The 21,998-nt window shown below is 46.3% G+C and overlaps 1 protein-coding gene across 2 annotated transcripts in view; it reads left to right on the top strand.

Annotated features, from left to right (window-relative positions):
- Positions 1-21,998, top strand: part of VPS13D (vacuolar protein sorting 13 homolog D) — a 2,979,414-nt gene that overhangs the window by 411,580 nt on the left and 2,545,836 nt on the right. For both annotated transcript variants that reach the window (XM_078642819.1, XM_078642818.1), the window contains exon 21: positions 1,674-2,702. In XM_078642819.1, the coding sequence (XP_078498945.1) occupies positions 1,674-2,702 (1,029 nt within the window). The remainder of the gene's footprint in view (positions 1-1,673; positions 2,703-21,998) is intronic.

Raw genomic sequence — 21,998 nt, 5'->3', positions numbered from 1 at the left:
TTCCAAGTATCCAGGTCTTGACAGTAATAGGGACTTGATTGTTTCTACAGGTCAAGGTCACAGAAGACAAACGCTTTTGTGTGGATCATACCTCTATAACTTCTTTAAATTGCTAACTACTTTATGTTAATCACCTGCTTTGTCTAAAACCTCTATGGGCGATGAGGTTGCTGTTATTGTTTATGAATATAATTATTGGTCTCAGCAAGGAGAAGAACATGTTTCTAACTTTTTATCCTAGTTCTCCATCTTGGGTAGCTTCACGAAATTTGAAAAGAATGAATGCCCTATTTAATCAGGCATGAGGTGCATGTAGGATATTGACTGACATCTTATTTCTTGTCCAGCAAAGTGAACAGACTTTGTCACAGCACTGCGTTCTGAGGAGCGGCAGCATGACAGGAACAGTGCCAAATTGCTAATCACTGATTCTTGGCCGGTCCTGTGCTCATTTCTTGCTAGATGAGAAATAAAAGGGATTTTTGGATCCAGTTAATGTTGTGTTATTATTTTTCGTATTTCTTACAACCTAAAGAAAAGATGGGAAATGCTGGCTTTGGATTGGCAATGTAAAATTATTTGATTTTCAAAGAGGAGCTTGTCTTTGACATGCCTGTTTGAGCAATCTTGCACATAGGTGTCAATATTCATTGTTTATTAATTCAATTGAGAATCCCAAGGTGAGGAATTAGGATTACAAATAAGTAACTTTCCCTTGTTGTTTTCAGGTCTCTTTGATGACCGCATTTGTTCAACTATGGATGGTAGAATATATTTTAGTGGTGCAGTTGCATGTAAAGTGGTACTCTGTTGAGGACATCACTTAACCAAGCAATCCTCTAATGTTACTTTCAATCACCGGAACACCAGAGAATCTTCATTGAGTTGCATGTGCATCAAAATATTCAAAGATATATATAGTTTCCTATAAGGCGAGACTAGCACATTCAGCTGGCTTTCTTTTGCATTCTTTTTCTTGCAGTTTTGTTTTTGCATTGTAAATCCAGTACTAAGAATTGCATTATACATAGAAAAAAGCCAGAGAGAATGTGCTGCTCATGCCTTACGTGGACAACTTGGAATTTGTCTGTGTTCCCTGCATCAGATATTCTTTGCAATATCTCCTTGCTAAAAGGCCTTGATTAGCACCCCCGAAAATCACATGCAATGTGAGTGCTTTGGCTCATCCAAGAATTCAAACCACAGAAAAACCTCATCAACGTACCATCTTCCATATTATTTCTTATAAGTGATCAGGCATTCTCATACTTACTAAGCATGCCCTCATCTTACAGTAAGCCATTGCTACTAAACTTGAGGAATTCCACATGTAGCTACTACAGAAGTTTTTCAATGATTGTTTTCAGCCTCTTTTTAACTGGTAAAACAGCTGCATAGTGGAAATCCAATGTTACTACTACTTATGTGTGTTTCACAGCGATTCCCTTTTCATCTGTTTTAGAAGTCCAAACAATACACTTAATAAATGAACATGTTGAAGAGCGCTCCTCTCCAACACTGGTAGCATGTTTACGTTGTATGCCATGCCATCTGTGAAAATTAAACATGGTTAATTTAGTTTTGAGTTAGAGGTCAAAAGATGTTGTATCATAGCCCAGTTCATGTGTGATTATGATATTAATACGTATTTCTTTTTGTTTTTTACTCTTTAGGTGGTTCTTGCAAAACATGTGTATGAGCAACTTTTAGAAACACTTGATAACGTGATCTACAATGAAGATGTAAACAAGTTGCTCCAAAGTTCTACCTCCCCTTCCGGTCCTAGATCACCTTTGTCTGTCCCCAGTGGATACATTGATGGCATCAGTGAACAGAATGAGAAAGGGCTCTTTAGTCACTCCAGCTTCGCTTCTTCAAACAAGTATGTTTCAGTTCAGGAATCAACATCCTTCACACAGATCCAAGCATATTTTCACATTTCAGAACTTCAAGTTAAATTAAGTGGTGACCTAACACTTGGCGATCAGGATTTAGTGAGTCTAAAGTTTCAAGATTTTGATATTGAGTTCAATAAAGATCATCCTTACACACTAGCAATACAGATTGCTTTGCGATCTCTTCTAATGGAGGATCTTCTAGATAAAAAAACAGATTCTAAATATAAAAACCTCATGCTATCCAGAGGAGCACCCAAACCATCTAACCTAACTCATAAAGAATACCTTTCTCAGTCTTGTCCTTCAGTTGCAAATGTGGAATATCCAGAGATGCCCCGTTCACTTCCTTCTCATATGGAAGAAGCCCAAAATGTATTTCAGTTATACCAAAGACCAACCTCTGCAACAAACAGAAGGCAAAAAGAAGAGGCTGATTCGGAGTATCCCTTTACACCACCCCCTTCTCCCACCTCCAATAAGTCCACCAATTATGATGAAAAGAACCCCTTTGATGATTCTTTAGTTCATATCAATGTGTTCCTAGTGGATAAGAAGCACCCTGAGTTTATTACTCAGTATGGACAAATGAACCGCAGTGTGGATGTTGATTTTAACTGTCTAGATGTTTTAATAACATTACAAACGTGGGTGGTTATTTTGGACTTTTTTGGAATTGGATCTACTGCTGACAACCATTCTGTGAAGATGAAAACTGAGGAGATACAGTTCCCAGCCAAGCAAGAAGCAAGTGTCCTTGAAGACTCTTCTACACAGGACAATATAAACAGCAAAATAGATATCAAGGTAAGAAAGGTATTTAATGAATGGCATTAAGAATTAGAATGATAGGTTTTCAGTTTATCACAGCTGCTGCAGTAATATTGATACAGTTCTAAGATGATTATCATTACTTACATATTTAGTATATACATGATGTAATAGATTATTTAAGACTAGATTGTGGTGATGAATAGTTCGATAACAAAAAGGGGGTCCTTGTTCCTATGTAGTAAAGGGATTAAGGAAAGTTGGTATAGGTAGGAGTTTTTCTTAATAGGAAGTAATGCCCTCCCACACCCATGTGGGTGTCATGCTTCATCATTGGGCTTTTTGCTCCTCGTGGGGCCGGCGTTGCAGTGCCCCCACAATCTCCATGAGAGGGTTCTTTGTCTGAGATCTTTTCATATAAAACAGCTGTGATGATGCGTGTATGTGAGTGAAGCTGATAAGTGGATGTGCCAGTGGTCTAAAATTACAGAGCATGAATCCGGTGTCCAGACTCCGTTTATGCGAGCGTACTCGCTTCAGGGACTGCCAGGTTAAGTTTTTAACTCAATTGGAGCACTTGGACAAGCCACCGTACTCGGGATTTTGCACCAGTCCTACGATAAGGTTGGACTTACTAATCTCCCTCATAATTTGGATGACAGTCCATTTGGGATATATTGACCAGCCGGGTCGGAAGTATAACCGGAGTAGAGGACTTAAATATTGACCTAGAGAGCCATACAGCCCTGAAGAAGTTGTGGGGTCATCCCCAATCGACGAAACACGTGTTGGCTGGGCATTGTTGGATTAAAAGAAAAAACAGAAAAGACAACAGAACATTATTCCTCTTTTGTTTACACTTACTGTGTTGTGAAATTTCACTTGTGAATAGAGCGTGTGCATAGGATAAGAATTGTCAAAATGTCGGCCTGAGGGCTCAACGTTTTGAGGGTCTAGGGTGTTCTCCCTCATCTTTTTGCACCACATAGAATAATAGGATCTAATACTGACGCAAACTCTTTAGGCATCATTTCTCCTATTGAATGACACCCCCTCCGATAATAGTTCTTTTTTTTTATTTCACAAGTTTTTATTATTTTCCTACACATACAGGTACATTTGTATTGTAGTTGAGAGTTCCATTTGATCGTTACATATAGTTAAATCAAAAAGGGAAAAAAAAGACAATCAGGAGCAGTAATTACATAGTAGCTTAACATTTGTACGAATTGTCCTTTTTAATCTTACCCATATGGAGCCCTCTGTATTGCAGACAAGGTTAGAATAAGGATAGAGAAGTGAAGAAAGAGAGTACAGGAGAGAAAAATTAGTGTGCAAGAAGTGTTGTTTGAATCATGCTGGGGTGTAAGGTTGTGGGGGTATTAGCCATGCAGACCCTTGTTTTGCTAAAAATGCTGTCTGGTATGATCTAAAGTCTGCTAGGCTTACTCCTCCCAGTGTCTTATCAAGTCTTGAGTTTTTTTATGCTTATGCGTGCCCTTTTCCCCTGCAATAAGAAATTGGTGATTAAGTCATCCGTGAGTACCAACGGGAGCATGCTCACCAGGTAATTGATCATCGGGCTGATTATCATCCTGATGGTCTCTACCCTGCCCCTCCATGTTATAAACCTGGGGGACCAGGACTCTAGAAGTGTCTTTATTTTCATTAGTAGTCTTTTTTCATTTTCATTGAGTGTGGTCATGAGGTCATTACCGAAGTGTATCCCCAGGTATTTGATGTAGCCTTTCTGCCAGGTGAGTCCCGACCCTCCCAACGACTCTTTTGTGGTGTGAATGTTAAGGGGATTGCACTCTGATTTGTCCCTATTGAGCTTGTATCCTGAATTTGCTGAGTATAGCTCAATGGACTGCATCAGGGCTGCGATGAGGTCTCGGGTTGTTCCGTCACAATGAGAACGTCGTCCGCATAGGCGGCTAGTTTGATGTCCACGTTTCTTATGCTGACCCCCTTTATTTCGGGGTTCGCTTTAATATCCCTGATCAGGAGTTCTAGGGCTAGTAGGAAAAGTGAGGGGGATAGTGGGCAGCCCTGTCTGGTACCGCGCTGTAGGTTGAGGGGATCCGAGAGCAATCAATGTATTACTATGTGTGCCCTTGGGTCTACATATAGTGCCATCACCATCCTGATGTATCCCTCCCCCAAGTTGAATGTTTGCATGCATTGATTGAGGAAGGCCCACAAAACTCTATCGAAGGCCTTCTCGGCGTCGAGGGCGATGGCCATCGCTGGGTCTGCCCTTTTTGATTTGTGTTCTAGTATGTGGCAGAGAAGTCTTGTGTTGTCGCTCGACAAGCGGGTCTTAAGGAACCCTACTTGTGAGTTGCTTATTAGGTTTGGTAGAAGCTGATTTAGTCGTGTGGCCAGTATTTTTGCGTAGATCTTGCAGTCTACATTGATCAAGGAGATGGGTCTGTAGTTCTTGGGTAGGAGGCCGTCCTTGCCCTCTTTTGGTATCACCACTATGTTGGCCTCAGCCATTGATTGTGAGACCGACCAATTGGCAGCACAGTGGTTGAACAGCCTCTTCATGGTGGGTCCCAGTTGGTCTAGGAAGGCCTTGTAGAAGGCCGTTGTGTGTCCGTCCGGCCCTGGAGCCTTTTCTTTCATTGATTTGGTTGCTCTTTCGATTACAGGTGCGCTAATTTCTTGTCCGAGCTTTTGTGTTTCTCCGCTTGATAGCTTTGGTGTGTCTATTCTGGCGAGGTATTTACTGCATGCCCCCGGGTCGAAGTTTTGGTCGTTTTTGTAGAGTTCTTGGTAGAACTCCTGAAAGGTTTTTAGGATGTCCTTGTGTTTTGTGTGGGTCTTTCTTTTCGGGTCTGTGATGGCTGAAATTGTGTATTGGTTGTGTTTATATTTTAGGTATGAGGCTAGCTGTTTCCCCCCCTCTTGGCCTCATAGAGGTTTATGGCCTTGTATTTGTTGATCCACATCCCGGCCCTTTCACTCAGTATTTTGTTAAACTCGTATTTCTTTTTAGTTAGTTTGTGTAGAACAGTGGCGTCGTGTGTGGCCGCGATATGCTCTGCCTCTAGTTTCTTAATGCATTGTTCCAGCTGTGCTAGTTGCAGGTTTGCAGCTCTGTTGATTTTGGCCTTTACCTCAATAATTGTGCCTCTGATTGTCGCCTTTAGCGCATCCCACAGTGTGTTTAGATTGATGTCTGGTGTGTCGTTGTGTCTGAGGTATTCCTTTATGGCCTCTGTTATCTTTTTTTTGTTTTCAGGGTCTGTTAAGAGATCACTGTTGAACCGCCACCTACGGGGAATATCTTCGTTGTGGCACCCACTCAACTTAAGGGTAATGCATGAATGGTCCGATTTCAGTCTCGGGGCTATCTCTGTGTGCTCTACTAGATGTGTGTGCGGTCCTGTGATCAGGATGTAATCTATTCTGCTGTATGAGTTGTGTGGAGCGGAGTAGAAGGTGTAGTATCTGGTGTCTGGGTGTTGGAGTCGCCAGGAATCTTTGAGGTTGAGTTTGGTGCAAATGTTTTTCAGCGCAGTTTGTGCTTCGGGCTGCTGTGCTCAGGATTTTGATTGCCTGTCTAGAGTCTGATCTAGGGGAACGTTGAAGTCCCCTGCGACCACCGTGAGATCGTCCTTTGGTAAGGAGTCTAATTTCTGTGCTTCGTCTTCCCAGAAGGTTGGATCGTCATTATTAGGGCCGTTAATGTTGGCGATGTGTATGCGGTCCTCCCCTCTTTTCAAGTGTGTTAGTATGAATCTTCCTACTTTGTCGTGCGAGTGGGCTTCTATGTCAGGTTCGAGTTTCTGGATATTAGTGTTATTACCCCCTGTTTTTCCCCTCTGCTGGGTAGCATGCTGTTTGTGCTATCCATCTGGCCCTAACTAACCTTAGGTCCTCTAGGGACAGCTTAGTTTCCTGTAGGAGGACCACATCCCCTTTGGTTTTGGCAAGGTAGTAGAGTATTTTCTTGCGCTTGACTGGGTGGTTGAGCCCCTTCACATTAAGGGATACTATTTTTATGTCCGCCGCCGATAGGTGTTTATTGGTTGGAGCCATTAACTGCGTTCAGTGTTGGTTGGTGGTAGTGTTCTGCGTCCCCAGTGTTCCGTTTTTTCCCCTCCCCCGGTAGTTTCATTTCCCCGGTGTTGGCCCTTTGCGTGATCTGTGATAGGTTCGTACAGTGCGGCCTATGGTCTGCCTTCTTGCGAGTTAAAGACATGGTAGGAAAGTGAAAGTGAAGCTGTTAGTATGGAGCAAAAAAATACAAACATTAGTAATAGAGGTGCCCCCCTCCCTCCCCTCCACGAAAAAAATAGTGTATGTCGAACGTGCGACAACAAGGTCGCCGGTCCGTCTCCCCGAGAATGGTATTCTGTTGTGGTACACCACTGTGCTATAATAATCCTTCTTTTATACTTTCTTCATGCTGCTTTGAGACCGGTATAGAGTGCAGGGAAGTTTGTGGCCCTTTTTGTTTGACCGCTGTTATTTCCTTTCCTCCTCCTTCCCCCCCTCCCCCCCTGTCCCTGATACTTGGGGGCCCCTTTGTACTTAGTCTTGCTAACAAAAGGATATATTGTCCGTGTCATCTCGCGTTGTTGTGTTTTTCGGCGGTCGAGTCTCTGGTTGTTTGTTCTTCATCCTGCCAGCGGGTTTCACCCTGGGTGGTCGGTGGATCCTTCTCTGTTGGTGTCTTGTTCCTTGAGTTGAATTAACTTCAGTCGTTTCCTGAGATTGCCGACTAAGCTGTCGACCTTTTTGTTGTTCGTGTTGCAGAGTGTTCCTTGAGGTAGGTATGTTTTAGCTCATTTTGATTAGCTACTGAGGTAGTCTATGAGGTAGTTATGGTTGCTACAGTCTGTCCTTATGGTCTGATTGTTGAGCTGGTTGTTGAGCCGGAGTCGGCTCACTCCGCAACCGGCTCGGGCGAGGCCCTTCTCTTGGCGCTGGCTGCCTGGGAGGTCTCCATGTCTTGCAGTGATGGGCCTTCGAGGTATTTCTTTAGATCTTTGGGGCCCTCTTCAGCCCCCTCCGGGACCCCTAGTATTCTTATATTGCCGCGTGGGTTTTGGTCTTCCAGTTCGCTGTTTGTCTCTGCAGGGCTGCTGTTGCTATGTTAAGAGATTTTAGTTCCTTGTTTACCAGCAGGTCCGCATCCTCTGTGTCACTTATTCTCTGTTCTGTAGCAGACTGTCTGTTATTGGCCGCATGTATGTCTGCCCTCACCGCCGCTAACTCGAGTTGTATAGTGTCTGTGGTTTGCTTGGTGGATTTGGCCAGGTCGTGTTGCTTGGTGTGGTGGACAGTTCACCTTGGGCTTTAGATGGTTTCCGTAGGGCGTATTTATGATGTTTGTGCTCCACGCCTGGTGCCACTAGAGAGCTTTTCCTCTCGTTAGGCTCGTACTATGTTCCCTGGCGAATCCTCTCCAGGTCTTGTTTTCAGTCTTAGGCCTTCTCACCTGGCCATTTGTTTGGTAGTGCCTTGGTTTTATAGGGTCTGTTCTTTGTCCTACAGCATGTACGGGTCAGCTGTCCTGCTGAGGTACGGGTGATCCAATGTTATTCTCAGTGGTGTGGCTACAGCGGTATCTCTCCCCCCCCCCCCCTCCAGGCCTTGAGCAAAGATCGGCTTTAAGGTGGGCCTCCCTTATGTTGGTGGCTCCGTCGTCGCATATAGGTCAATCGAGGCTGTTGTTCTATTTCCCAGTCCCCCTGCTGTAGTCCGGCCCGGTCTGAGCCCTTTCGGAGGTTGCGGTTTAATTGTAGGGCAGCTGTGACCCCGCTGCCTGTTCTTAGGTCTCGTACCCCCCTAGTTTTGCTTGCTTGTTGCAGGCTCCCCCCACCTCCAAGATGGCGGCTAGTCTTCGTGGGGGTGTCGTTGGCCGTTTACGCCCGTTTTGCGCTCTTGCTTGGGTCTCACCTCTTCACTCGACGTTGCTTTGCGCGTTACCCCGTTCCGTTATGACCTGCTCTCAATGTTGCCAATCTTCTGGTTGTGGCATATATCGCACGCCAAGATTTCCAAGTGCAGTTTTCGATCTCTCCAGGACCCTGCCTTACTGTTTCCCAGCTGGCACCCTCCCCCGCGATACCTTATTTTGATTTCGCTGTTCAACTCAGTCTGCGCTTCGTGATCATTTGTGCATCCTGAGCTTTGTTTCTGAGCTCTCGCTGGGGGTAGGATTTGCGGTTCCGCCTCCTCACCTCAAGATGGCGGCCCCCGTGCTGACGATTGGCTTCAGTTTCATTTTCTCCACTTGGTCCCCGGTAGGTTGTGAATCTCTCCGAAGCCAATTCAATACACCCCCCCTCTTCTCTTCTGCGGCGCTCTTACCCTCCTTGAGGCTGCCGTCGCCGGTCCCCTCTCCTGCGCCTCCGTTTAGCGAGTATTCCAGGTGACCCCTGTTTGTTATCTCACACTCGGTGGATTGCGGTGAGTTCCTCTGGGTCGTGGTGGGGTGGTAGGCAGTTTTTTGTTTTCCCTTTGACGATGGTCAGGCCTCGGGGCTGGAGCACTTGGTTATCTCTGCTGCTCTTTGTGCCATGGCTTGTTGATTCATGGCGTTCTGTTTCGTTTTCTTGCTGCCATTTTGTATGTCGCTTAGCTTCCCGTAAGACTCTGGAAATACCTCTTTATCATCTGTGATGGGGTCTCATTTTAGTAGTAGCTTCTGCCCCAGTCATTCCGATCACTCCTGTGTATTTTTGCGCGCCATAGTGTGAAATATCGACGCTTTGCTTCTCGGTTACGGCAGAGCGGCTGACTCAGGCAAACATCCTCTTTGCCGTCCAAGCCACACCCCACCCTCGGATGATAGTTTGTAAGGTCTAAAATTACCTGAAGGGTATCCAATGATACATTTATTCAGGGGTCCCTTTGGTAGGGTTAAAAAAAGTAAAAATGTGGACAGTCGGCGCAAAGTTAAGAAGCGCGACTATCTGGTATGTGATGTGTAACAACTATTTAGTTTTAATAGGTCAGGTTGACATGTTTCACACCCTAGTGGTCCAGGAGGGATCTAACAGCGTTTCTTCAGGACCGGAAGTAGACAAGTACCCTACCCTTAATCAGGGCGGGTGTCAAAGTGCAATCATATGTAACATTCCCTAGTGATGAAGCATATGGTCAAAAAAGTACCTGATGTATGCTCACTCTATCTTGTTGCTTATTCCACCCTAGAGAGTAAGAGGAGAGAAAAAAGGGGAAAGACAACCACAGAACAGATTAGTGCAGTCGGCGGGGCCAGTCGCACCTGGCCACAACATTTTGTCACATTGTGCAGTGTCATGCTGTAGTCTGTAAGCATCACATGCATTTCTGCCAACATCGGGTGAAGTCAGATGTATTCAAACTTGCTGTCAAAAGGCCAAGAGGGTGCTTACAGTAAGACTACGGGCTAATTCCACAAGAGAACAAGGAGCCACTATGGCTTTTTGTATAGCAGCTGTATGGAATAACCCACATAAATTCATTTTAGCACTGTTGTGTTTATGTACTCACTAATCAACAAGCAAGAGTGGGCCAAGCTGTACTAAAAACATTATTTCAAACAAATGATTCAACCAGTCGCTAGCCATAGCAAGGGGACACCTGCTTTACAGTCAATGCTAAGCATATGTATCTACGGCCAACACATGCTACAAATGGAATATGTTACTTTTCCAGTAAGCATCTATTCGTAGCGTGTAGTGCCGTAGATTCATATGTAGCCACCCACCTCCACGAAAGTTTTTGGTTGAATGACTTCTAAGTATTCACTTTATTGTTCCTATCTTTCTAACGATCACGCGATGGGCCAAAAACAATCTAACAAAGGAGCTGGGGAACAAGCGCAATACACACCAGAGGAGGGGTCACTATATCTCGTGACTCAAAGACTTCTTTGAAGATAAAAAAAACTTGTAATTGTCCAAGCCCAACACTAGATGGCAGGATAATGCTAAGCATATGAATCTACGGCACTACACACTACGAATAGATGCTTACTGGGTAAGTTACATATTCCGTTGGAGGGGATGGGGAAGAGTTGCAATTTCTGCGCACCATGTCTGACACTGCCCAACTTCCCCTGCAGGGTAGTTGGCTGACTAAGCTGGGTGAAGCTAGTGGCTTAGAGTTTTCACCAGCCTCTGGCCTCCTTTCCCCCGGCCTTGCATCGGAGGTGAGCTCTGCCTTGGCTGACATGCTGAGTCGTGTTTCTGTGGTTTTGGATTTGAAAATGACTACTGATCCCCTGATTAGCATCCTCCATTAGGGCCAAACAGGTGGAGCAGGTCCTCCCTTATAGTGAAGCTCTATACGACATTTTGTTGGGTGCTTGGGCTAAACCCGAGACAGGAGCCCCTGTGGATCGGTCTATTTCGCATGGATACCATCCTTCCCCTGATGATCCGGTCCGTCTCCTCAGGCACCCTACTCATTACAGTTTGGTGGTACAGGCAGCTTCGGCCTCCCAAGATTCCAACTCTCTTCCAAATGTCCCACATGACAGAGATTCTGCCAGACTAGGCGCTTGTGGCAGGCATATTTTCTACTCATTTCAGCACTTCTATCCATCGCTACGTCTTGCATTCTCTGATGTTTTTCCCATGCATTGTGGAAGTTATTGACACGTCTGCTGCCTTCGGTTCCGGATTAAACCTGGGTGAACTTGCCCATTTAATCCAAGATGGGCAACAAACAGCTAAATTAATCATTCACTGCGGTATGGATACCACTGATTCAGTGGGTCGCACCATGGCCTCTATTGTGGCGTTATGTCATTGTGCCGCTACGCACCTCTGATTTTGCTCTTCAAATCACCTGCCTTTTGATGGCACCTGTCTGTTCGGCACACATGACGACTCTTTTTTGCAGCAATTGTGAGATAGTCGAAATGGAGCAGACTCTTAACTCTACTGTCTGCTTCCCTAGTTCTCCTGTATTCGGTTTGTATGTGGGAAATCCCTTTTTTATTCACATATGAGCCACTCGAGGGTGCAGCCCATTGGCTTTTCGTTTCAAAATTCCCTTTCTATCCATGGGTGACACCCGGTGAGGTGTTCCTGCCTTCTGCAGGTACTTTATTCTTCTTATACTGTGAATGACAGGTTAGGGTTCTCGTTATCTGGGACGTATATTATTTAGTTGTACTATGTGCGCCTGTTCTAACAGGTTTCTGTCTGAAGCTAGTTTTCTTTCTTTATTCTTATTCTATTGAGGTTATTTTGCTTTCATTGTGTGGATGCACTGTTGCCTTGTTCCCTGTTCTATGGGAACCATCTTCTGTATGCCTTATGTGCATTTTGAGATCTGGTTCTGTCACTTAGTATCCCTTATGGGGACTTCAGTTTATCTGCTTCTGAAAACATAGTGTTTGCGCGTTTCCCCTTGCACAAGCGCAATATGACCCCCCCAGCAACTGTCATAAGGGTTATTTCTCATCACCATTTAATGTTGTCCTTCTTTCCATAGCGAAGGCAATGGAATGACTGACCTGATCCTTGGCCTGGGTAGATTTTCTGCTCTGGTCTAAGACAGGGTTCCCATTTAGAACCTTATTTTTATTGCGTTGGCATTTCTTATCGTCCTGCTCTCGCTATGCATTGGCAGAAGGCTTCCTGCCGCTGATCTTGCAGGTTCCTTGTTAGGCTATAGCTCTGTGGTGCATTGGGTATCAAGGGCCAGCTAATGCAATGGTTCATATCCCACCACTGTCGCAAGGTTACTTTGGTCCTGGGCCACCGACCTTGTTGCCTTTACTCTGCTTCCTCCCTGGAGAGGATGTTATTACTTGTTGTGGTCTGGAATACCTTGTAACTTGTTATCATAGGCATTTTTTATTTGCCAATTCGGATCACAGCCAAGGCACAGTTTAGTATTGGTTGTTCTTCATATGTCGACATCTTGCCCCCTTTATTAGGTCTCGCCCTGCGATTGCAGGCCAAAGGCCTGCTGTCGCAGAGCGAGTCTTTTGTAATCGTTTCAGGCTTTTTACTCTCAAGGACTAGGCAGAGCGGACAAGAGGCTGTTACGCGCACGCAGCCAGCTGCAATCGGATCAGGTCGCGCGCTCACCCCCTCCTGTCTCTTCTTTCTCTCCTTGGAAGCCTCATGCATTCACACACACAGCCACAGCCCCTGCTTTTCGCACAAGCACACACACAGAGACACACACACGAGCACACACAGAGGCACACGAGCGCACATACACGTACACATACAGACACCTCCCCCCCCCCCCGCCACCTCCACCACCCCCCAAGGGTGAGATGTTCCCCCCTCTTTCCTCGCACTCACCCTAGAGGTCGGCGCGGGCCCCGCCGAGCAGCAGGAGGCAGGTGGTGAGCAGCGGCGGCTCCATGGCGCTCGGTCCGTCCGTCTGTCTGACTGCCGGCGCGTGCCCCCTTTCGGCCTCCTATACAGATGCGTAAGAGAACAAGGACCAGTGCGTCCCTCCTACGCACTGAGCGAGCGCGCGCGTGCCCGCCCGCCACAGAAAGAGAGTACGGACAAGGACCCGGGTCTAATATCAGCTGCGCACGACCCGAGCCCGAGGACAGGGGGCAGACCAGGGCCATGGAAGTATACGAAGGACAAGGGCCGCGGCCCGCCTGCGCTCGTGTATCGCTTTGTGTGAGCACAGAGGCAGTCTACGCTGCCAGGTAACAGTGAGTATTCCCAATATTCGGCGTTGCTTTGGGGGTGCCCAGACACTCGTCTCCCGAGCTCGGGTGTCTTTTCGCCGCAGCTCAGGGCACTGCTTACACTTTTTATTTTCAGTGCGCACTTTGATTTTTTTCAGCAGCCCTGCATCCCTGTGCTATGGCAGTAGCCGCCGCATACACCGTGACATGTGCAGAGACGGCGCCAAGTCCACACTCACGAAACTCCTCACTGCAATGGGTATAATTTTTTATTTAGTTATTTATTTAATGCGTTTTTATATAGCGCGGACTTTACCCGAAGGCGTCAGAATACTTCACAATAGGAACAGAACTGATACTTGTTTTACTACTTGCTACTACTTTTCCTTGGTGAACACGTCGCCTGAAGCGCATGCCTTTGAAAAGAATCCCCCGCTTCCCAGTCCCTCCACTGTGCTCCTACAGTGATCGTAAGATAGCTCAGCGGGCTGTGCGCCTACCAGGGTAATCCAAGTCAGAGATTGTTGGATTTCCAGCTGGCTCTGCTCAGCAGCTCAGACTTCCAGTCTTCAGAGGTACCTGAAATGGTAATGCATTATTAGCAAGCACTTGAGCCCACTTTAGTTTGCTGTGATTTAGCCGTGCATGAATAGTAATGGCGTGCGGGATGGCCGTGTTGGTGCTACGCACAGTGCAGGGCCCCTGCCTGCTTGGAGTATCACAGCGCCTCCTCTTTGCCATAGGCAGGCTCTTGTGTCGTGCTGCTTGTTACATTTCCGTTGGGCAAGCAAGGTGAACACGAAGGACAGGCTGTTCGCTCACGGGGCACTCCCCACCAAGCGCTTAGAACTCTACAGAGGAGCTGTCCAAGTGGAAAGCAGTTCGAACGGTGTGCTCTTGTGCAAAGGAAGAAATGCTCCGACAGCCCGTGTCTGGAAGGGGAAACAACCCTTACAACGCAACTATTACAACGCACATCGTTACAACGCACACCATTACAACGCAGGATCCGTTACAACGCATACCTTTACAACGCATGACATTACATAGCAGATGCTATTACAACGCATGCCATTACAACGTAAGTATTGGTAAGGATGTTATTTTTTTAAATAATTTTTTTTTAAATGTAAATTAAATAAATTAATTTAAGTAATAGTATATATTTATGTTTGGGTTTTGGGGTACAGGGTTATTTTTAGGTTTCAGGGCTAGGTTTGGGTTTTGGGGTACAGGGGTATTTTTAGGTTTCAGGTCTAGGTTTGGGTTTTGGGGTACAGGGGTATTTTTAGGTTTCAGGGCTAGGTTTGGGTTTTGGGGTACAGGGGTATTTTTAGGTTTCAGGGCTAGGTTTGGGTTTTGGGGTACAGGGGTATTTTTAGGTTTCAGGGCTAGGTTTGGGTTTTGGGGTACAGGGCTATTTTTAGGTTTCAGGGCTAGGTTTGGGTTTTGGGGTACAGGGGTATTTTTTAGGTTTCAGGGCTAGGTTTGGGTTTTGGGGTACAGGGGTATTTTTAGGTTTCAGGGCTAGGTTTGGGTTTTGGGGTACAGGGGTATTTTTAGGTTTCAGGGCTAGGTTTGGGTTTTGGGGTACAGGGGTATTTTTAGGTTTCAGGGCTAGGTTTGGGTTTTGGGGTACAGGGGTATTTTTAGGTTTCAGGGCTAGGTTTGGGTTTTGGGGTACAGGGGTATTTTAAAGGTTCAGGGTAACGGGTATTTTTAGGGTTCAGTTTTTAAATAAATAATTGTAAATATTTTAAATAATTAATTTTAATAATTTTTTTTTTTTTAATATTACTTCTTTAATAATAATTGTTCTTTTTAAAATAAACTATTTTTTAAAGTATATATATTTACAAATTAATTATTAAAAAAGAATTTAATTTATTAAATTAATTAAATTTTTATAAATTACATTTAAAAAAAAATAATATACTTACCTATACTTACGTTGTAATGGCATGCGTTGTAATAGCATCTGCTATGTAATGTCATGCGTTGTAAAAGCATTCGTTGTAAATGTATCTGCGTTGTAAAAATTGCGTTGTAACGGTGTGCGTTGTAAAAGTTCCCAATGTAACGTCATACATCCGTCTGGAAGGCCACCCATGTGCCTTGTATCAGAACCCCCACGCAGATGCCAACAGTTATTGTCGAAGCCTTGGTGAAGAAAGGGTGTGCCCCAGTGGCAGACTGAGTTCAAATCTGCGATCGCTCTCCTTTTCTCTCTCTGTGTTTCTCTCTCTTTCTGACTGTTACTCTCTTTTTCTTGTCTATCTCCACTTTTGTTTCTCTTTTTGCCCCTCTATAGTTTCTCTATCTCTTTTGCCCCTCCACTGTCCCCCTCGCTTTCTTTCTCTCTCTTGCCCCTTCTCACCATTTTATCTAACTCTCTCTTGATCTTTCTATCACTCACAACTTCTCTTTCTTGCTAGCTCTTCTCCATTCTCTCTTTCTAAATCTCTGCCCTCTCCTTTCTCAGACTCTTTCGCACTTTCATTCTACCTGTTTCCCCCCTCTTCTCTCTATCTCTTGTTTCTCTCTCTGCCTCTTGTTTCTCTCTCTCTCTGTCTCTTGTTCCTCTCTTCTCCGTCTCTTGTTTCTCTCTTCTCCTTCCTCTCTGTTCCTTCCACTTCACTGTCTTGCTCCCTTTCTCTGTGTCTCTCTCACCGTCTCTTCTCTTTCTTTTAGTCTTCCCTCCTTGTGGACTCTTTATCTCCTTTATTTCTCTCTATCATGCCATCTCTTCTCTATCTCACGCTCTCGAATTATCTCTCTATTGCTCTCTCTCGCTCACCCCCCCCTTTATTTCTCGCATTCTCTCTTGCCCCCAGCCCTATTCTGATTGTTCCATGTTTTTTAAGTAATATTAAACTTTGTTGTAATACATCTCATCGTCCTGAACCTTGTATGATATTGCCTGGTGTTTCCTCGCCATGTTTCGAGTTGGTGGCCTCTATTCTGGTGTCTTGGCCGGTATAACTAGGTTCTTGTGTTCGCCTTGCCTGGCAGTGCGACCTAAAACCGGCACTTGCCACCCAGAGCGTGTAGGGGGCCAGGCAATGCCTCATTGAAAAGGGAAATATCTATGGAATTATACGATTTTGCAGAAATGACATTTTCCACATAGTTATGGATTTGCCGCATTTGCCACATAATCCAACATCTGCTACATAATTTGCAGATTTCACACCCCCAAAAAATATTGCTCGCTCAAACGAATCAAGCATTACAAAAAGTGCCAAAACATGGTTTCAAGCAATGGCAGACCATTTGCAAAGATTAAATGATGGCCTTTCAGTTGTTGCTTGCTGTAATTAGTTGTTTTCCAGATAGGGATGAATTATGCTGCATAAAGCATAGACACCAGCAGCAGAGTTATAAGGTGTGGAGCCGGACAGTCAATTTATGTATACATTTTTTAAACTATGCCCTGAAAAAATGGCAACAATGTTGGGGTAAATAAGCTCTGGTTTACTTAATTAGCCACATATAGACTGCATTTTAAAATATCGTACATAGTTAAGACGGCATAATAAAAAAAGATAACTCTGGAGGTTAATACGCTTCCTGTGCAGTCTAGCCAAAGGTGTGACTCATTATGAGATAGCTTGGATGGTTAATGTGCATGCTGCAAAGCACAGCGTGTAACATGCACATTTCATGTTTGTGCCTGGTGCAGATAGTCTGATGGACTGCTGCTTTTGTTTCCTTGTTTACGAAGAGGTGAAGAGTATGGGCATTTTGTGCTCTGTGCTTATCTGTGCAAAGGAACTGAACGGAGCATGCCATGCACGCGCAGAGGCAATGACCAATGCACAGTATTTTGTGACGAAGGCGATCGAGCAGCCAATCAGCATTTTGAGGGCTAGACTTTTAGGTGTAAGCAAGACATGATTGCGAACAGAACTACTTTAAGCAGGCGAAGGAATGAGCTAACGGATGCATAGAGTTAGCAAGGGGCGGGCGGGGGTGAGGGGGGTAAACAGGCAGCACTGCAAATAAGGAATATGTATTCCTGTCATCCTATTTGGTAATAAAAAACTCTCCAGACACGGATTCCCGGTGTCACTGCACCTGCTGCACTAATGACCCTCAAATCTACCTGCCATCTGTTCGTGGGAGTGGACTGCCCTAGATTAAGGAAGAGCGTACTTTATCCATCTAAAAGTAGATCCTCTAGGCACAAATATGTAATTTCTGTTACGTGTGACTTTATATATGCAACTATTTAGATGAAATATTTTAACAAGCATTTGCGATGCAATAAGTCTAGCATTTACGCGAATTTAAGCAATTAGCATTGTAAATTACTGCCTTTTATATAGGTTTTAAAAACGAAAATAAAATAAAAGGCATTGTTATTTGCAATGTCAATATCTCTAACTCTGGCAAATGCGAGACCTATTGCATTGCAAATGCTTGTTCAATCCTGTAACTGATTTTCATCTTCAGTTTTCCTTCTGGAACATGTGTCCCTTTGACATTATGGTTCAATTTCTGAGAAGATTGGTTTACAAGGGGGCTTGGGTCTCCTTAGCATCCTATTCCTGAAGGTTCTTCCTCCTCACAGGATGTGATACAGTTTCTTACCCTCAAATGCTGGTTATACTACTTCCACCTTATTTATGCAGATTCCTTCTGCTTGAAGGAATTTTTTGTCTCTCCCTTGCTTCCTTTTTGAAAATGTAGGTATTTTCCCCTTTTTAGTTGTAGTATACTGAAGGTTTTGCAATGTATAGAACCTGTCTCCTATAGAGGCATTCCTTATTGGCTTCAGTCCTTGTCCTTGTGCGCACAGCCAGCCATTGTTTTTGGCTTTTCCATTTCTTGGGCCTCGGTCCCTACACAACTGTATACTCCATATTTTATCAGATGCTTCAGTCAGGTCTGGCTCTGCCTGATATCTCTGTCTAGTGGATTTGAAATTGGTTATCTGTCAAGGCCTTCCGTGTTTTGGCCTTTATTTCAACTATAAGTATTTATGGGCCCCCGGGGCGTGGCTTGACTGCCGAGCGGAATGGCTGGCTAACTCGACATTTATCCTGCTAACTGACGCTGCATTTCGGACCCACAACGAGCCTGCCTACCTAGATGATCCTCCGATCGACTCTCCAGCTGATCTGGTGCCCCGGAGTGTGAGGAAGCAGCTGCATTGTTCAGTGGCTGGCTACGGAGGTGCGGCCTGCGAGCGGAACCGAGCCGGGGCCTGGATTTCCGCCCAGCCTGAAGGAAGAGGAGCACAGAGACACAGAGGCGTTGGGGACTTGCACAGAGCTCTGCCGGCATCTGAGGCGAGGACATAACTACCGGCCGGTGAGCTGCCCCCCGAAGCCGATCCACGACTGGGTGAGTGCCAGGGCAGAGCGGCCGCAGCGCGTAGAGACAACGAGACACGCGGCGCCCAATCGGGCTCCACCGCCTGCGGCCGGTGACGAGCGCCGGACTCTGAGAGCAGGGCGGGGGCGCTCCGGGCTTGTGTCAAACTGTCGCGGCGCCCATTAACTGCACCATAGGAGGTTGGGACTGCGAGAAAGGAGCCACTGAGGCAGTCCCCTATGCGAGGAGCGCTGCACCCGGGCCGCCATCTTAGAAAGGGCTGCCCTGCTCTGCCGTAGAACCACTGCTGATTAGTGGCGGGAGCGGGAATGCTCCCCGAACCCTGCTAGAGGCTCCTGATACCCGCTGGCTGGAAGATCTGTAAAGGTAGCGCAACGACTTGAGATAAGCTGCGCCTTGGGTGATGGTGTGAGATTAAACTGGCCAAGGCCTGGGCATCGCTACCACACGCGCCACAGCGACACTGTATACAGTCAGCAGACAGCGCGAAGACACTGCTGGAGCGAAGCCTATAGCCCGAATATATACCAGTGAGGTTGTGGGTGCTGCCCCTGAGTGTGATGTGGTCCTGATAGCGAGTCTGCAGAGGAAGGTCCGTCTTGACAGTTGAGGCACGACACTTGCATACATAGTGAAGACCCGGCCAGGCCTGATAAAATAAGCTGTGTGAGTCGCTAAACGAGGCATACCTGGTCGGTGACTGGCCAACGTCTGGCACTGAAGCCTGAGGCATCATGGGCAAGCCTGGCACGAGACAACCGAAAATCACATTTGATAAAACGAAACAGAAAGCTGCCAATCAGGACCACCCTGAGCCGGACACTGGGGGTGAGACTACACAACAGTTCCCAGCTGAGGACATCCGTCACATGTTTCAGTACTTAAAAACGAGCCTGCAGCCCATCGATGCTAAGATGGACACCCTGGCCGCCCGAATGGATGGCATTACAAGGCGCATGGACAAGCAGGAAGGCAGGGTGAGTGTGCTGGAAACACAAGTGACTGAAACGGAGGAGGGCCAGACGGAGCTGGAAAAGAAAATAAGAGGCTTGGATAAAGTCCTGGACTTAATTCAACAAAAGAATCAAGATTTGGAAGCGAGATCGCGCCGGAATAATATTCGCGTCACAAGCGTGGCAGAATCCACGGATATACCGAACATGGAGCGCTATATGGAGACCATGCTGAAAGACCTCTTTGATGACGGATTGTCCCCAATGTTCCTAGTAGAAAGGGCGCATAGAGCACTAGGGCCTAAACCGGGAGCCCCGCCAAGGCCGATACTGGCCCGGATCTTAAATTACAGAGACAGAGACGCGATTTTGAGACTGTCAAGAGAAAAAGGCAAGATACAATATAAAGGGAATACCATTGAAATGTACCCGGACTTTACTCTTCAGGTGCAGGCGGCCCGCAGAGAATTCATACCTGCAAAAAAGATATTCCAACAGACGGGCACGAAATATGCGTTAATCTATCCGGCAAAGCTCAGAGTACAGGGCCCAGGGAAACCAACGTTTTTTGTTGATGCGAAAGCCGCACTCCAATACGCTAAGCAACTGGCGAAAGAGCAGAAACAAAGGCCTACTCCGGAGGAACAGGAAACCCCGGACCGGCTAAGTGATGTTGAATGATATATACGTTCCCTGCACTGACCTTTTGGTTCTGGTGACTGAGCTCATGACACTGCGGAGCGGTGGGGAGCACGTCCGCGTTGAGGAGGGTGCTGGACATATCGCCTGACATGTTATACGGTATGGTTCGGGTGGGTCCTGGAGAGGCAGCGTTCTTGGCTGCGCTTGGTCACCCTGTCACAAGTACGGGGTAAGGAGGTCGTCATCCCGCGTACCCTCTGGGATGATTCCCGCAGTTACTGCACCCGTTGAACTGATCCCCGGTGATTGTTCATTCACTGTACGTTGGGATGTGGCGTGGGGGGGGGGGGGGAGATTCACAACCTAGTTGGAGGGTTGGTGTGGGTGGGGGGAGGACGGGTCGTTTGCTGTTATTCTTTGCCTTACTGTTATTTACTGGGTCACCATGCATGCCAACAAGATGGAACGCTGAGAATGTCTGTTTTAAGATGTATGCTGTAAGTTTGCTGTACGTTGCGTACAGATCTCTTGAGATGCTTCTCGGCATGTCCGCACAACAATTGAAGTATTGGCGGATGCCGCCTGCAGATGTTATTACATGGCCTGAGTGATGGCAGGAAGCACGGATGTACATTCTATATACACCTTGAAATGTCTTACGTGGAATGTTAGGGGCCTTAATGATCGACGAAAAATCAGGCTTACACACTCGTACCTGACAAGGCATGGTATTGAGTTTGAGTTTGAGTTTAAAATTACTTGTAGAGCGCACGTCTACCAGCGGTTTCTTGGCGCTACAACTAACAGGATCCGGGGCTAAAAGCATGGGAGAACTGGAGGAGTGTTATTCAAAGGACTTCGTAAACAAAAAAGTCTTGAGGTGTTTACGGAATTGTGGGTACAAGGTGATGGTACGAAGTTCAAGGGGAAGGGAGTTCCAGAGGGTCGGAGCAAGGGTGGCAAATTTAGAGCCTCCCCACTTCTTTCTCCGGTAGCGTGGGATGGTGAGGAGGGACTGGGAGGACGAGCGTAGTTCCCTGGTGGGAACGTATGGAACAATCTCAGAAGAGATGAACACTGGTGCCAGGCCAAGTCGGGCCAGAAAGGTGATGGAGGCGAGCTTGAATTGGACCCTGGCTCGCACGGGGAGCCAGTGTAAGGATTTCAGAAGAGGGGTGGAGTGGTGGAATTTTGGGAGTTTGAAGGCCAGGCGGGCCGCCTGGTTTTGTATCTGCTGTAGGCGTCGCAAGCTGTATGCAGGGATACCGGCATATAGAGCGTTGCCGTAATCCAGGCGGGACACCACCATGGCCAGAATGATGAGTTTGAGAGCAGGAAAAGTGAAGAAGCGAGACACCCTGCGTATAGTGCGCAGTGAAAGGAAAGAAGAAGATACCACAGAGCTAACCTGGGAGTGAAGGGTGAGTTGAGAGTTGAGTTTTATGCCTAAAGTTTTGACAGAGGAAGAGGGTACGGGAGAGGGGCCAAGAGAAGGGGGCCAGAAGAGAGAGGACCAGGGGCTGGATGAACCACCCGTCAACACCAGCTCGGTCTTGTCGGGGTTAAGTTTGAGGTGATTGTGGCTCATCCAGTCCCTGATATGGAGCATGACAGATTGAAAGTTTAGAACAGAAGAGGGGGAAGAGGATAGATTGAAAACAAGCTGGAGGTCATCCGCATAATTAAATACGGCGACCTCCATCTGTTGGAGAGAAAAAATAAGAGGGGCGACATACAGATTAAACAAGAGGGGGGAGAGGGAAGAGCCTTGGGGAA

This window comes from Lissotriton helveticus, chromosome 5_1 (genome assembly GCF_964261635.1).
Source record: "Lissotriton helveticus chromosome 5_1, aLisHel1.1, whole genome shotgun sequence".
NCBI classification, from domain to species: Eukaryota; Metazoa; Chordata; class Amphibia; order Caudata; family Salamandridae; genus Lissotriton; species Lissotriton helveticus.
This window is presented reverse-complemented; position numbering and strand designations above follow the sequence as displayed.